The sequence below is a fragment of the Filicampus tigris genome, chromosome 4 (assembly GCF_054856515.1).
Source record: "Filicampus tigris isolate MCC_2025a chromosome 4, RoL_Ftig_1.0, whole genome shotgun sequence".
NCBI lineage: Eukaryota > Metazoa > Chordata > Actinopteri > Syngnathiformes > Syngnathidae > Filicampus > Filicampus tigris.
The window spans coordinates 18,061,722-18,076,426 of record NC_141220.1 but is presented as its reverse complement, the minus strand read 5'-3'; the positions used below and the strand labels follow the sequence as shown (position 1 = coordinate 18,076,426).

The window sequence follows — 14,705 nt, the reverse complement described above, 5'->3', positions numbered from 1 at the left end:
TCTGGTGGATTTCAATGAGCAGACAAAAGCAGAATGACAAAAATATTGCTGGTTAGAAGTTTATTTCCCCAGAGGCCTGTTGAATAGTAATTCACAAATGAAGTACAACACATTGCAGCAGAAACACTGGAATTTATGGTCAGTCTAATAAAATGGAACACTAAAGACAGTACCAGTAATTCTACCTTGAAGATCCAGAAGTGTGAATTCAGAGCTATGGTTCTCAATACAGTGTACATGTTTTAAGATAATTGCAAAAATGTGTGCAAAGACAGAACTATTCATTCAAATGTGGAGATGGAACAAAAAAAGGAAGGGGAAAATAAAATATTAAATTGACAGCCAGGCTGGCTGTTTTAGAGCACCTCGTTACACACCCACCCCATTGTGTGTGCAGACAATTGCTTTATTTTTCAGGGATTTTGAAGCCTCATATATATACACACACTTGGTGATTTTTTTTTTTTTTCAAGTCATTAAAATTTTGTAGGGTTGTAACTTGTTACCACTTCTCTGTGGTGTGTAAACTAAAAAAATATCCCTTTACATGGACTTGCAGAACTTTATTAACAAAACAAGCAGACGTATTAAAAAAGTTGTAATTGGTAATGCAAGCAAACGCTCAAGGGGACCGGGCAAATTAACTGCAGGAAGGAGGTTTAGCAAACATGGAAAGGCACCTGTAAAATAAGACTCTCTCAAGGAAATGCTGATAAGAAACAGACAGCAAAGGTGCGTGAGGAGCGACCCGTCAATGAGCCTTCCTCTTCGTGCTGCGGAGCCGCCTCTGCCTTTGCTTGTAGAGATGACGAAAGTTGACAAAAAGTCCTGAAAGAAGGGATGAACGATGGAAGACGATTCACTTGGGCTTGCTCTTCGGGCACGTTGCATTTGTTTCAAAGTGCGCGCTTGCTTACCAAGGAACATGAGAACGAGGTGCACGCGCAGGACATTGGAGAAGCTCAGAGACGTGCCAATGGCCTTCGGCAGAGGAATGCTGAACAGGTTGCTTTTGTCAAAGACAGGAATGGACTGTATCACAGCGACGGCTGTTTGGAAGTGACACTTGTGTTTGGATTTTGTCATTTATCAACTTTCAGATCGGTCAACGCAAACTTACCCTCAGCGATAGCACCTAACGGGTAAAGGGGCATCCAGAGGGAATATCGCAACCATGTCAGGATTTTCCACTCAGTGTTGAAGCATCCCAGCATGTAGAATGGATACCTGCAGCAAAGCCTCTTTAGCATTTACATTGGATTGACATTATTTATGTAGCTGATGCATTAGCAGGGATATGTACTCACGGGGCACAACATCTGTTACATTAAGCTTCATTCTGCTTACTTCCATTTCTATCTATTATTGTTCGCTATTTGTTTTGATTTGTCACAAAGACTTCAGACTTGTGCCTCAGGCGCTGTCACATTTTAACAATCCAACCCAGCCAAGGTGGTCAGATGATGCAGGAAAACCGCGACTCCACCCAGAAGCAAAATTTTCAAAGTGACTTCATTACCCATGACAGTCAGAAGAGGCGCAACAACTTAAACGTCACACATTCAATCGAAGTTTACCTTACACCAGAGCTGGGCACTTGACCCTTTTTTGCCAGTTCGTCCTCTGTCTGCGACCTGGGTAACCTTTCCGTCCTCGTCCCTCCGTCCTTATTCATAAAAATGATCATCCTCCGAGCCCGTCCGTCCTCTTTTAAAGCGCTTGCCTCCTTACATTCCGTCGGTCACCCCCATATTTTGCAATAAAATAATTATTGCAAAATAAGGCAATGTTACTTTAGGAGGAGAACTAACGTCGTCCACTTCCGGATTATAGCTTTCAGTGTTTTTTTTTTCCCCTTGTCAGTGAAATGGGCGTTCACGAGGGGGCAGACTATGTCTGCGAGAACAATACTGCAGGGAGGGAACGCACTCCAGTGTTGTGCAGGCTTAGCAAGGCTGTCTTGCTTTTTAAAAGAACCCAACACAACATGTCAGCCGGGACTTGACCCTCCGTCCTTGCTTAGTCCGTCCTTTTTAAAAGAGTTCTCATCCTTTGTCCGACCGTCCACAAAAAGGGCGTCCATCCGGGACGGACGGACGAACCGTTCCGTCCCTGGGACGGAATGCCCAGCTCTGCCTTACACAATACAAAAAAGAACAGCTGTCAGCAACTGTCATCTGCGACTGCCTAAAAATGTCCACATTTCCGTCTACGAGAACTTCCAACTCAAACCTGTGCTGTTTCTCAAGTGTGAAGAAATAATGATTAAGAACATTTCTTGTAGCTGAATTTGCCTTAATTTGTTATCTTAACGATAATAACACTGACCTCAGAAACACCTGAAATTAGATTCCTAGTTTATATTTTATTTGGACTTGACGTTCATGCTGTAATTTAAAAATGTTCAATCAGAAGTTGCTGACCAGTTAGTACTTGCTAGTTCACTGAACATGTACTAAATACAGTATTTGAAGGACAATTTAAGTCTTAATCTAAAGTAACAGTACTTGAGTAAAACTTTTGGTTAGCCTGCCCACACAGAGCCACGCACTTTAGAAATTAAATGAATGGTCAAATCAATTAAAAAAAAGAAGAGTAGATTTTTTTTTTTTAATTAAGCTCTTCAATTGACAATAGGTATGGTATAGTAGGTGTATGCCTATCTATTTAAAACTGTAAAAATAACCATATGAAAGTATTGAGTGTTTTAAAAAAAATGGCCTACCTAAATATTTCAATGGCACTCCACAGGTAGAAAACAAAGAAGACCACGGGCTTATTCTGCATTTCTTCCAAGCAACCAAAAATGATGAAGAGGACGAAATTCCTTCCAAACAACTATTAAGAGAGTGAGGATTATGTTGAAACAAATGTTATAATTAAAGAGATTTCACATTGTCAAGACAGACCTGTATAAGAGTCGGAATCACGCCCGTCCTGACTAGCCCAAAAGCAGCGTTGAGGACCTCGACGACTGCCAGGATCTGGCAGAAGAACATGACGCCGGATATGGTGTGAAATGTGTCGTAGAAGGAATCTGAAATATGATACGTTCAGCGTGAGTGTGGCCATCATGCGAGGGAAAAAGCACTCACGCACGTGCTCACCTTGACCAAACGTAAGGAGGCGAATGGTCATGTTGACAAATATCCAAGAAAAGCCAAGAAACTGCACCAAGTTGTATGTAAACAAATATCCTGTTTTCAGACTGATGAACCCTGAAACGCAAAACGCAGCAATGACTATTTGCTACGGTGAAACTTCCGCCTGTCGCAGATGAAGAAACTTCTGTCCACACTCACCTTCTTGATCATGCCGTGAAGCCTTCCGTCTGTTTTTTCTCTCCTCCTGAGCAAAGCACAAGGCAGTTCATTCACAAGAGCTCGTCATTAGTTGTCTTTTTTTTTGTCTTTACAAACCACAGTGGTACCGTGACTTACCGGCAAAAGTTTAATTTGTTTCGTGACCAAGCTCGTAAGACAATTTACTACTACACAAAAATAATTTTTCCCCAAATTTGGATATTTGCTAACACAATTTGGGTGTTTCTAAAGCTAAATTCATCAGTTCATACTTTTTAAATGATTTTGTACTTGAAAATTCCTTTCTGTTTACAGCACAAAGTATTGTAAACATTCAAAGGTCCTGCCTGTAATTCATTTCTTTGTCGTTGTAAGCATTAAGGGGACAAATAAGTTATTTTACTAATTATATATAGATATATAAATATACACTTTTAAAAATCGGCCAAATTAATTGGTTTCCAGATTTTTTTCCCCCGCCAAATGTCGGAAACGGCATTGGCCTAAAAAATGGCCCTATTTAGAAGGTACCACTATGGCAGCTCAGCAGCTCATTGCTCACCTTCTCCTTGATCTCCATCTCGGCGTCTGACTCGTCAAGCCAGCGGTCGAAATCAGGAACCAAGAAGAGCGGCTTGCGTTCCTGTTTGGTCAACCTTTCCCACCAGCCTTGCTGTTCTTTCCTCACACTGATGTTCACCTGCCGCTGAGTGGACTTGTAAGCCACCTGCACACATCCACCAAAGTATTTTCGGAAGAGGAAACAAGGACATGGACATGAAGCGTGTACTGCACATACCTGTGTTTTTACAGCTAAAAGAAACTGCAGGCTGAATTCGTACAGGTTTTGACCTTTAGCACCGTGGCCCTGGGCTACACACACAAAATATTGGAATTTTAAATATGTTCCCAAAACAGGCCTTGCAATCCAACAAGCATCAGGAGCGTGAACACAACAGACACACAGAAATATGTCACCTTGAAAGTGAAGGACGTTTTCATGCACGTGGACGTCAATATTCTGCAAGGAGAAAAGACAAGTTTAGGCCCATTCATACGAAGACATAAGCAACTTGAGTAATCTCCCTGGTTACATTGTACGCACTCCCCCAATTCGTTGCTATTGGAGCAACTAATTATTAATCACCTGCTTCGGTTAACTGACGCTAAAGAAACAAATAACAGTTACAAGCTCACCTGGGCGTCAGTCAACTCCACGCGAAGGAAGATTTCCTCGTGACGTTGAGCCCAGTAAACAAGAGGCGTCAATGTCATTATTGTTTTATGTCAGTCAATTAGTTTTAAATCAAACAAAAACAAGACAATGTCTGCGTTCCACATGCTAGCTGTGCAGAAAGCAGCCAGAACATTCCACAAACGGGCGCGTTCTCGCGCTGTCATCGAAGCGACGTGCGCGAGCTACGCTGACGCGTAATTGTCCTCTACTGTGATTGGCTGGCTCAGTATCCTCTATTGCGATTGGTCGTCTCAGTATCCTTTACTGCGAATGGCCGTTGTGCTTTATTTGCGGAAGTATAATCGCTGGGAGATCAACAAAGTAACTATCGTCCAAACTGTTTTGGAAAGCGAAAAAAAAAAGAGATTGTTTCACCTTTGGCAGTAAATATGCAGACGGATGAAGATGATTCTCATCATCCATGCGACTTGGTGAAGACTTCCGGGACTTTTTGTGTGCTCGTTGGAGTGACCGGGAGCGTAGCTGCCCTCAAACTTCCTGTTTTGGTCTCTGAACTTCTTCATCTCCCTGGGGTTAGCCTTTTCCCTCCTACAGGTCTTTGTGCCCGTTACGAGACCCGATCTTTGCAATTAGCACGCCAGTTCCCTAGAGCTCACTTAAAGTATAGGGTGGGTGAATATTGAACCGTGTAATGATTTAATAGATTAGATACAGTACGGTAATTATGGTAGTAATTCAATACGGGGCTGACTGGATTGAATCAGAATAGCAGCATAAACCAAAGTCAAATATCAGAGACTTTCAACTGTCATTGGTACCTACAGTGTAGGTGTATGTAGTACACTCACATCCACACGCACACACCCACACACAAATCAATAGGGCATGTTTTAACTCTAATGTCTAGTTCAGTCTTTCTCTCTTTATTGAGAGAAAGCACATATTTCACCTCGGAAATAAAATTCACGGCACACCACTAAGCAAAACGATTCACAAAAACATACAGGTTAATTATATACCTTTACCTCTAGTGGAAGAGCATTTAATTGTTATGCCTGTTTCTATACCCGCTTGGCATACATAAATTAACAAAAAAATATTTAGAAATAATATGTTTTTGTCTAAATAATTGACATTAGATCATTTTCCATGGCACACCTGATGATTTATCACGGCACACTAATGTGCCACAGCACACTGGTTGAGAATCACTGGTCTAGTTCACTGGCGTGTGTGTTGTCTATTGAGAACTAAAAGTCAGAGGCCAACATCCGATATTTTCTTTTTAAGGTGGATGTAAGAGTGGTCACAACTGAGCATGCTCAGCACTTTTATAACCCTGAAGAGGTGTCAGTAAAGGTCTACACTGACAAAGATGAATGGGAGGTAAGTTTTTCTAGCACGCAATACTGGAAGCTGCTACCATGAAACCTGGATCTATTGTATTCTTTGCACTTAATTTGAATCTGGAAGAAGGTCTGAATCGATTAACATCAGAAATTCCAAAGTTACCCTTTTTAAAAAGAGTGAGGGCAGGAGGTTGCAGAAATTCCTCAGTTATACAGTGGCTATAAAATGTGTGAGTGCCCCAGTTCAAATGCCAGGTTTTTGTTATGTAAAAAAATAAATAAATAAAAAGAAGACAAATAATTTCAAAACCTATTCCACCATTAATGTGAAAATAAACAACTTAATGTGCTTGCAAATTATCAAAGTCAATGTTGGTTCTTGCTGTGGGCAAGTTGAGTGACCGTCCAGGGCATGTAAGGCCGTACGAACACCCTAAAAAAAATACAAAACAAAAACTAAATTCAACACAGAACTCGCCCGTTTTCTAGACTACCGCTCATTTCCATGTCGAGTTAGTGGAGTGGGCACTGGGGCGCCCCCATTTTCACGTCAACTTGCTGCTGAGAGTCAGACAGGCTAGGCTGTGTGTGTCCGAAGAGGCAAGGGGAAGAAGGGCGGATGATCAATTTGTGACTGCAGAGGTGGGCGAGGCAAAGGGGAATGCAAAAAGGTCATGACCGTCATGTTATGATGTCGAGACTTAAATGAAGATCATGGATCCAAGCAAAAGATGTAAGAAGCCATCAAGTGCTCAGTTTAGAAAAAAAGTAAAGAAGAGAAACGGACAAAAGATAAAAGTATACAGATTTTCCTGAATGATGTGAGTGACAGTAGGCTGTTGGCTATTTATTAGCCTCTTACTAATATGTTGCTAAGCCATAGAAGACGACTGTGTTGGTATTTAGTTTTGCTGAACCAACAACTATTAGAATTGAGGCATCATGTCATGCAACTGATTTCACCCATAGGTAACCTAATCTAGTTTGTTTTTGCAACACAAGTGCAAATTCACACAGACTGTGGACTTTTTTGCTCCTATACGCTATGTTGTCGTGTCGTGTCAGCCCGCCGGGCCGACCCTCCACCAGTTTTCCTTCATGGCTGTGGAACTGGAAATTGGAAATCAGTTGAATTCAATGACAAGCAGGAGTCCGAGCTGCTGGCTGATCACACAGAGAGTTTTATCCAAAACCCGAGAACAAGTGAGCAGTCTGAATTCTAAAGCACGTTATAGCAGGTTTTATACACAATTTGTCGGGCCATACCCCTTTTTCTGATTGGATAATGCCAGTTACGCAATGGCACCCGCCCATTGTAGAAGGCCAACCCAAGGGACTTTCAAACTTAATGGTATCTAATGTTTGTTTTATATCCCATCACGGTCAATTTTGATTTATATTGGTATTATGATGATTTCTATTGGAAATATAATAAAAGGCCCCTAATGGGCCGTCAAAGCTTTTATTCTTTGATCACTTCAACTAGGTTCACAGTGGCATTACATCGCCTTTCGTTCAAACAGCACACAGGATCCCTCGCTGCAACTAGATTTACAGCAATATGACATTTCCCTTAGTTCAAACAATGGTCAGGTACACTGGCTCCAACTAGATTTACAGTAACATGACATCGTTTCTTAGATCAAACAAAGTTAGGGTCACTCATACATGCTTATATTGGTGCTCTTCTGTTAAATTTATGGCAGCTGTCATTTTAGGTTCACTCATAACCGCTCACACGGATACTCTTCTGTTAAATTTATAGCAGCTGTCATTTTCCCGATGAACAGCTGTTGTTAGGTGTTTTTTTTTATTGGTATCGTCATCTATCATCTTCAGGACAGCCATTTTCATATGTGCTTACAAACGCTAGACTAAAATACATGTTTATATATGATTACAAATGCTAGGCTAAAATACATATCATTGTGCATTATTGAAGCACTGTATACAGATACCACAATGTGCTAAGTTAAATAACTTCTAACGTACATTAACATGGCATTTTGTAAACTCCATGTGATGTAGCTTTTTAAATAATTTGTCCTCAGCCACATATTCGTTGCAGGACTCAGTTTTGAAATGATTTGTCTTTATACTATTATTATTATTATTATTTTAATCACAAACATATGGCATCTGAACCGGGGTGTGTATACTTTTAATATTCATTCTAGGTACATGTTTATGGACTCAAAACATAAATGAGAAACCACAACTGCTATTTATAATATTTTAGTCATCTCCTTCACTCTGAGACATGTCTGTTGTGTTTTTTGTTCTAGTTGTGGAGTCAAAGATGTGACCCAGTGCTTCACATTGAGCTCAGACGCTGGGCAGATCTTCTCGTCATCGCCCCCTTAGATGCAAACACGCTCGGAAAGATCGCTAGTGGCATTTGTGACAACCTGCTGGTGCGAGCCCTGAATGTCGGTACCTTTTTTTTCTTTTTCATACATTTCTGATGACTTAGTGTTTATCATTGGCAGACGTGCGTGGTGAGAGCCTGGGATAACAGTCGCCCTCTCCTATTCTGCCCTGCGATGAACACGGCTATGTGGCAGCATCCCATCACAGCCCAGCAAATAAACAGGCTGAAAGAGTTTGGCTATGTGGAAATCCCCTGCATTGCAAAGAAACTGGTGTGTGGAGACAAAGGTGTGTGGAGAAAAAATGAAAGGGAGGGGATGAGAGGGGACATATAGAAAATTGAATTTTCCTCTTTTTTTTCCTCAACCTGTTCCATTTCAGCTGCTTTCATGACTTTTTATGACAGAAAAGTTTTGCGCTTTTTTTTTTGGTCTTGAGATGAATATTTATTCAAAATGGAGTCAGACCTACTGAAGTGTTAAAAACAACATAATAACTTTCACGTCACATAAACCTGTCATAATCATCCGCTATAAGTCATATATCTAAACTCATGTCTAACAAAATATTTACAAGTCATTTTAGAGTGTGCGCCCGAGAATTTGTAATTAGGAGCCACCGTGGTCCTAGTTAAAAACATTAGTCTGAAGTCCTGTTAGAGGATAAATACTTGGATTTTCCACACCGACACTCAGACTACATCTGTCCTATCTGGCCTTGAGGTATGGGTGTGACCTGATGGCAGCCACAACAGTCCAGTTGCAATCGATTCAATGCCCTGAGAATACAATGACCTGGATGAATCGGAATATTCACAGGCATCTTTTAAGCATTGAGGCCAACAAGCAACGTAAAATTGTAAAAAGTTGAATAATGATGAGAGCGCGTTCTGTCTCAGTGTTACTTGTAATTGTTGAATTTATTGCAGGCAAAGGTGCCATGGCGGAGGTGTCGACTATCATCACCGTGATCAAGCAGCATCTTCAGCAAACCAGTGAGCCACCCCCCCAAACATGAACAGCAGTCAACACTATGACCTTTGACTGACCTTGTATCATTTCACCAAACGTGACATCTATGGAGTCCAGACTTGAACTCCCAACTTCAGAACTGTGAAGTTTGCTAAACACTCGGCTGCCAAGCTAGTTTGGAATTAAGATGAATTTCAACGTGATTAACTCCTTTAAAGCAGAAGTCAACTCAGACATGTTTTTTTTTTCAAGAATATGTTCCCAGCAGGCCCACTAGTTGAAACATGGAATTCTGATTAATATTGTGTTTGTGAAATATGAGTTAAGCAGCAAAATCCACCCGTTTTTAGCCATCTCTGGCGGCGGCCATTTTGTCACTTCAGTCCACTGCAAATTAAATCGCAGTTGCACAGGGCTTGGATAACAACCAATCACGGCACAGCTTTAGAAAACAGGCGAGCTGTGATTGGTCGTTACCTGAGCCCTGAGCGACTGTGATGTCATTTTCAGTCGACAGAAGAGACAAAATGGCTGCCCCCAGAGAAGGCTAAAAACGGTGGATTAACTCTTATTCCACAAATGCAATATTTATCATGATACCTTGTTTCAACTAGTGAGCCTGCATAGAACATATTCTTGAAAAAAATACATTTGGGGTGAATTCCCTTAAAAATCTTTGTGGGATATTTATAAAGCAGTTTGAACATTATCAAGACATATGTGATCAAAGTGAAATGCAGCCGCAACAAAATATTGGGACGTGTGATTGTGTTTTTAATCCATCATCATATTAGCACACTCCTGTAAAAGGCAAATTTAAATAACTTGCATGTCTTGTCCATTTTTCCTCATGGATTCAATGTCATTGAAAAGACAGTGGAGAGTTGAAGTTAAGAGGATGTTATTATTGGAACCTGAAAAAAGCTCCCCACCCCAAGGTGGTATCTGCAATCAGTTGGGTCATAACTCATTCCATACCTCCCTAAACAAGCTAACTTTCCCACTCATCAGCACACAGAGATGCATTGTTGATTTTCTGTAAATGGGAAGTGAGCACGGCGCATACCAAGGGGCTGCAGACCCACAGGTCACACAGACTACAATGCGTGCAGCGTTCTTTGAACACAAGTACTGCTAACATGTCTGGAATGATTGATAATGAAAACATTTGCTTCAGTTGGAGATGGTCTTTATGCTGAGTTTAAAGCTGTTTTCTTGTCAGGCGCCTACCACTTTCTGATTCTGTTGCGGCTTTTGCCATACGTTTTCCTGTCAAGAGTTTCTCCCAGTTTCTGAGTTCCTTTCATGGTGAAGAAGACAGTTCTTACTAGAGTCTGCAACAGAGAGAAAAATGTGCCTTTTTTGGGAGCGGGGGTCAAGTCAAAAATTTACAATTCACCCCCACTAGTCTAAATATGCTATTCTGATTAACATTGTGTTTGTGGAATATGAGTTCAACAGAAAAATCCACCCATTTTCATCCATCTCAAATGCAATATTAATCAGAATGCCGTGTTTAGACTACTGGGCGTGTATCGAATATACAGTATTGTGAAAACAATGTGTTGACTTGCTTTAAGTGCCTTGATGGTCTGTCTGTCTTCCATTGTTAAATGCCCCTTTCTTGCATTTTTTTTTTTTATCGAAACACACTACCTTCTGCAATGCAATACTGTTCAAATAATGGCTGTAAATATTCTCATTCATTCAGGTCATGCATGCCACTAACTTAAAGGATACGGATACAGTAATTAGTTGTTTTTCCACACCAACATTCAGGCTACAGCTGACCTTTCTAGCCTTGGTGCGTCAACTGTTAAAAGCTACTCGGACGACAGGCAAAACATCTTCTAAGATAACCACAACTGTCCACTTGCGATCGATTTAATGCCCCGAGAATGTTCAAATAATGATCACAAGGGAATGGCAACACTATTGGTTGCAACACTGCTCTATATGCTGCTCAATCTCCGTTGCTGCAGAACAGCTTTCAGTTTTTAACCCGTATCTTGTTCACGTAGAAAGGCCTTTTTGTATAGTTCTCAAATTTATTGTTATTTATTATTATTATTATTATTTATTTTTCAGCTTTGCGTACGTTTAGTTTACCTTATCTTTGTATTTAAAGTGCTTTGTTACAGCTGTAGCTGTTGTGAAATGCCCTATATAAATAATATTGTATTGTATTTCAAGCTTTTAAATTCCCCTGAACTACTCAGCCTTTAACTACTCCAAAACTTTTAAGCAGTAGTTACATCAGCTCCTCAGCCAAACTTTTTTTCTCTCAATGTCACTTGTCAATATAAAAGCAGTGTGATAAACCTGTTGAGCAACACTTGGCTCCTTGCAAATAGCAGTCAATTTATGATCTGCGCATTTGCCATTTGGTTCTTTAGAGATTTCATGTGGCAAAATAAATGATTCACTTCCTGTCATTTCGGTCTTCTTTCATTTGGTCCCAGAAAATCGACCCAAAGAATTTGCTGCACGCAGACGGCATTCTATTCAAGTCAAATAACAACAACAGGGTCAATACCAAAACACAAATAAAAGCAGAAAGTCGGTGGAGCTTTTGTAACAAAACAGGCTGTCAAAGTCACAGGAGCCTCTTTCATCTTTTTTGTTTTGACAGTAAATACTTGTGTTTGTCCTGTCTAAGGGCAAACACCTATGAGGCTATAATCATGTGATAAGAAATGAGTGGAAAGAGACAGAAAGCAGGCACTGCACATTTGCGCACATCAAACTTTCAGCTGACATTTCCCCAGACGGGCGCACTATTTGATGCATGTAGACACATCCTTTAACAACTGCAGATGAGTCAGACGATTTACATTACATAATTTGTGTCTTCTTATAGTGCCTTTTAAATTCTGGTGAGAGTACCAGGCCCTTAAAAAAACACATGATTCGAAGATCCTCAGGTCAAAAGCATATTGTGGTTCTCCTCACAGGAATCTTAGTACAAAAAAAAAACGGGAAAAAAACAGCCATTTCCAAACACAGTGACGGCGGTAAATTGGGATTGTCTTCTATTCTTCAGAGAACTGATTCAAACAGGCTCTACTAGCAAAAGAAGAATGCAAGCTGAATCTTCGCCTTCATTGTGAAAAAAAACCAAACAATTATTTGGTGAGAGGACTAAGAAATGCAAATGAATAAATACACACGGTGACAACATCACTGATACTGGTAATGAAAGAAAAAAACAAAGTGATAAATTAAAATGTGATAGAAAACGAACCAATGAAAATCAGACATTGCTGTTGAATTGTGATTCAACACAATTAAAAAAATAATAAATAAATGTGAAACAGGCCTGGCCAAAAATGATGGTGCCCCTAGAAAAGACTGAAAATAATTTGACCTTAGGGACATGTTCAACCAAGGTGTATCCTCTAATTAGCATCACAGGTGTCTTCAAACTTGAAATCAGTCAGTCGGCCTATTTAACTCCTTCAATGCCAGACATTTTCAGACCCTCTTTTACCCTAACGTTTGAAAAAAAAAAATGAAAAGAATATAAATAAATTACTGGGATTGAATGTCTGAACCGTGAAAAGACAAGTAAATTCGTCAATGGCAGTGAATGAGACAAGTAGTCAAGTGTGCTGTTTGGTGGCATGGTGGGAGAAGGAGAGAGTTGTTTCAGGAGATTAGAATGAAAATTATAGACAAGCATGTTAGAGGTAAAGGCTTTTAAACTGGGTCATCTCAAACAGCTTGATGGCCCTCTGACTACAGTTGCATAATTATTATAATTCAGAAATTTAACATCCACTGGACTGTAGTCACCCTCCCTGGACGTGGCCGCAGCAGACAAATGGATGACAATTTGAAGTGATGGATAATACACGAATGGTAACAAAAGAGCCCAGAACAACCTCCAAAGAAATTAAAGATGGGCCAAAGTGGACTTCATGGGAGATGACCAAGTAGGACACCGCTCTTGAAAATAAATAATAAAATGGAATTTGCCAAACTGCACATCAGCTCTATGTTCACAGACTCAAAAATGAAGCATACCGTGAAAAGAACACTGTCCCTAGCCAAAGTGGCAAGTCAACCATTCAACCTTTACATAAATCCTCTTCTGCATTCCATATTTTCGTATGCACCATCCGTTTAGCTTCCCATCATAATGCTATTAAACAGGAGATTTCCCCATGCGTTGCCAAAGTGGCAGCATGTGATTTATTCTCCATATAAAAAGTCTGGGCTTCCTTCAGCTATTTGCGGCAGTGTGATTGTGTTACTGAGAGTGTAACAAGATTACATCAGCCAACATGGAATGTAAGCGCTGGCCTTGGTGCCAGCCACCGTGGAGAAGTGCACCGTGTCTGCGGCTGCGACTCGCTGGGAGTAAACGCTGATCTCATTAGCATGCTCATAACAGTCAAATTTGGCTGTGGGAAATTGACACAAGGATGACCACCATCACCTTCAGCATAATACGCACGAAGAGTCAAAAATAGTACACCTGAGAAGAGACGCACACAGAGATCTTCCTCCACACACATGCACACACACATTCAGGCGCATGCTGACATCTCATCTATTGTTGAGACTAACATCCAAACTTTGTTTTATAGACTTGTCAGGTTAACATTATAAATGTGAGGGTTGCATTTTAGACCGCGCCCTTTTCCGACTTGGCCTTTCACGGTGTAAGTGTTTGCGAGTTTAGAAAAGCAGCACAGATGAGATTTTGTGTGATTCCTGTATTTCAGAGATTGAATGAAATATACGAGCAAATTCAATCAAGTTGTGTGAGTTGTTATTTCCATTGGATGCCTTTGGGAAACATAAAACAAACACGCATTGAGTAAATAGTTGTTTTTTTGTGAACTAATAATTGAGCTTACGCCCTAGTGACCTGCTAAAAATTCCAACCTGACGCCATTTCATTGCTTAATTTGCTTTTGTTGTCCATGTCAATATTTGTGCACGATCAAGTGCATGTGCGTGTTGTGTTGTGTGTTGGCTGATGCAATTTCAACACATGATGGCCTGATATATTCCTGTGGGATTATGCAGTGTGGTTTCATCAGACGTGATATCCCGAGGGAGCACCTGCTCTTCTGTAGTGCGTCACACAAGATCCTCTCTATACACAGTTGAAATAGATGCTCAAAATCACCCGTTGTGCACAATGTTTATTTCATACAACCATTGTAGTTCCCATTTTTAAAACTTTTAAAAGGGCCAAAAGTAGGGCATAAATAACACTGCGATAAAAAGAAATACTCTTAAATAAAACTTGTTTTTCTTAATTCTGTGTATTCTCATTATTTACCATGTTGACACATGTAATTGTTTTTTTGTATGTAGATTCACCACTTAAAAATGTAAAATCATCAAACAAATGTAAATATTTGGTCATAACCATATATATATATAATATAACCAGATAAAAGTAAATATAAGGTGCCGTTTTTAAATGGTGATTTCATTTATTCAGGGAAGGGGGGGTTATTCAAAGATACCTGGTTTGTGTGAAAAAGTATTTGCTCCC

General features: G+C 40.2%; 2 protein-coding genes across 4 annotated transcripts; one reads left to right on the top strand and one right to left on the bottom strand.

Moving 5' to 3' along the window:
* Positions 1–45: 45 nt before the first annotated feature.
* On the bottom strand, positions 46–4,752 carry hacd3 (3-hydroxyacyl-CoA dehydratase 3). 2 transcript variants are annotated; one of them, XM_086027963.1, is made up of 11 exons: positions 4,500–4,750; positions 4,281–4,323; positions 4,102–4,175; positions 3,865–4,029; positions 3,303–3,348; positions 3,108–3,218; positions 2,910–3,037; positions 2,726–2,838; positions 1,121–1,227; positions 918–1,049; positions 46–828 (listed from the first exon to the last, which is right to left on the bottom strand). In XM_086027963.1, the coding sequence occupies exons 1-11, from the start codon at positions 4,575–4,577 to the stop codon at positions 752–754; spliced, it is 1,074 nt and encodes a 357-aa protein (XP_085884089.1). In that variant the 5' UTR covers positions 4,578–4,750; the 3' UTR covers positions 46–751. The 2 variants fall into 2 exon arrangements, with proteins under 2 accessions (XP_085884089.1, XP_085884090.1); XM_086027964.1 differs by lacking the exon at positions 4,102–4,175 and having other exon boundaries at positions 4,500–4,752.
* Positions 4,753–4,812: 60 nt separating this feature from the next.
* ppcdc (phosphopantothenoylcysteine decarboxylase) lies at positions 4,813–14,463 on the top strand. Of its 2 annotated transcripts, none has more exons than XM_086027966.1 (5): positions 4,813–5,045; positions 5,791–5,886; positions 8,135–8,263; positions 8,339–8,507; positions 9,148–14,463. In XM_086027966.1, exons 1-5 carry the CDS (start codon positions 4,929–4,931, stop codon positions 9,234–9,236), a joined length of 600 nt encoding a protein of 199 aa, XP_085884092.1. In that variant the 5' UTR covers positions 4,813–4,928; the 3' UTR covers positions 9,237–14,463. The 2 variants fall into 2 exon arrangements, with proteins under 2 accessions (XP_085884092.1, XP_085884091.1); XM_086027965.1 differs by having other exon boundaries at positions 4,813–5,072.
* The last annotated feature ends 242 nt before the right edge of the window (positions 14,464–14,705 follow it).

What these genes read in the sequence shown, in the direction of transcription:
- hacd3 (XM_086027963.1), bottom strand. Translation starts at nt 4,577, where the DNA reads ATGACATTGACGCCTCTTGTTTACTGGGCTCAACGTCACGAGGAAATC. An exon ending in TTCACGGCATGATCAAGAAG is followed by an intron (nt 3,219 to 3,302) that starts GTGAGTGTGGAC and finishes TTTGCGTTTCAG; the next exon opens with GGTTCATCAGTCTGAAAACA. An exon ending in CCTCGTTCTCATGTTCCTTG is followed by an intron (nt 829 to 917) that starts GTAAGCAAGCGC and finishes CCCTTCTTTCAG; the next exon opens with GACTTTTTGTCAACTTTCGT.
- ppcdc (XM_086027965.1), top strand. Translation starts at nt 4,929, where the DNA reads ATGCAGACGGATGAAGATGATTCTCATCATCCATGCGACTTGGTGAAG. An exon ending in AACTTCTTCATCTCCCTGGG is followed by an intron (nt 5,073 to 5,790) that starts GTTAGCCTTTTC and finishes TTTCTTTTTAAG; the next exon opens with GTGGATGTAAGAGTGGTCAC. An exon ending in ACTGGTGTGTGGAGACAAAG is followed by an intron (nt 8,508 to 9,147) that starts GTGTGTGGAGAA and finishes AATTTATTGCAG; the next exon opens with GCAAAGGTGCCATGGCGGAG.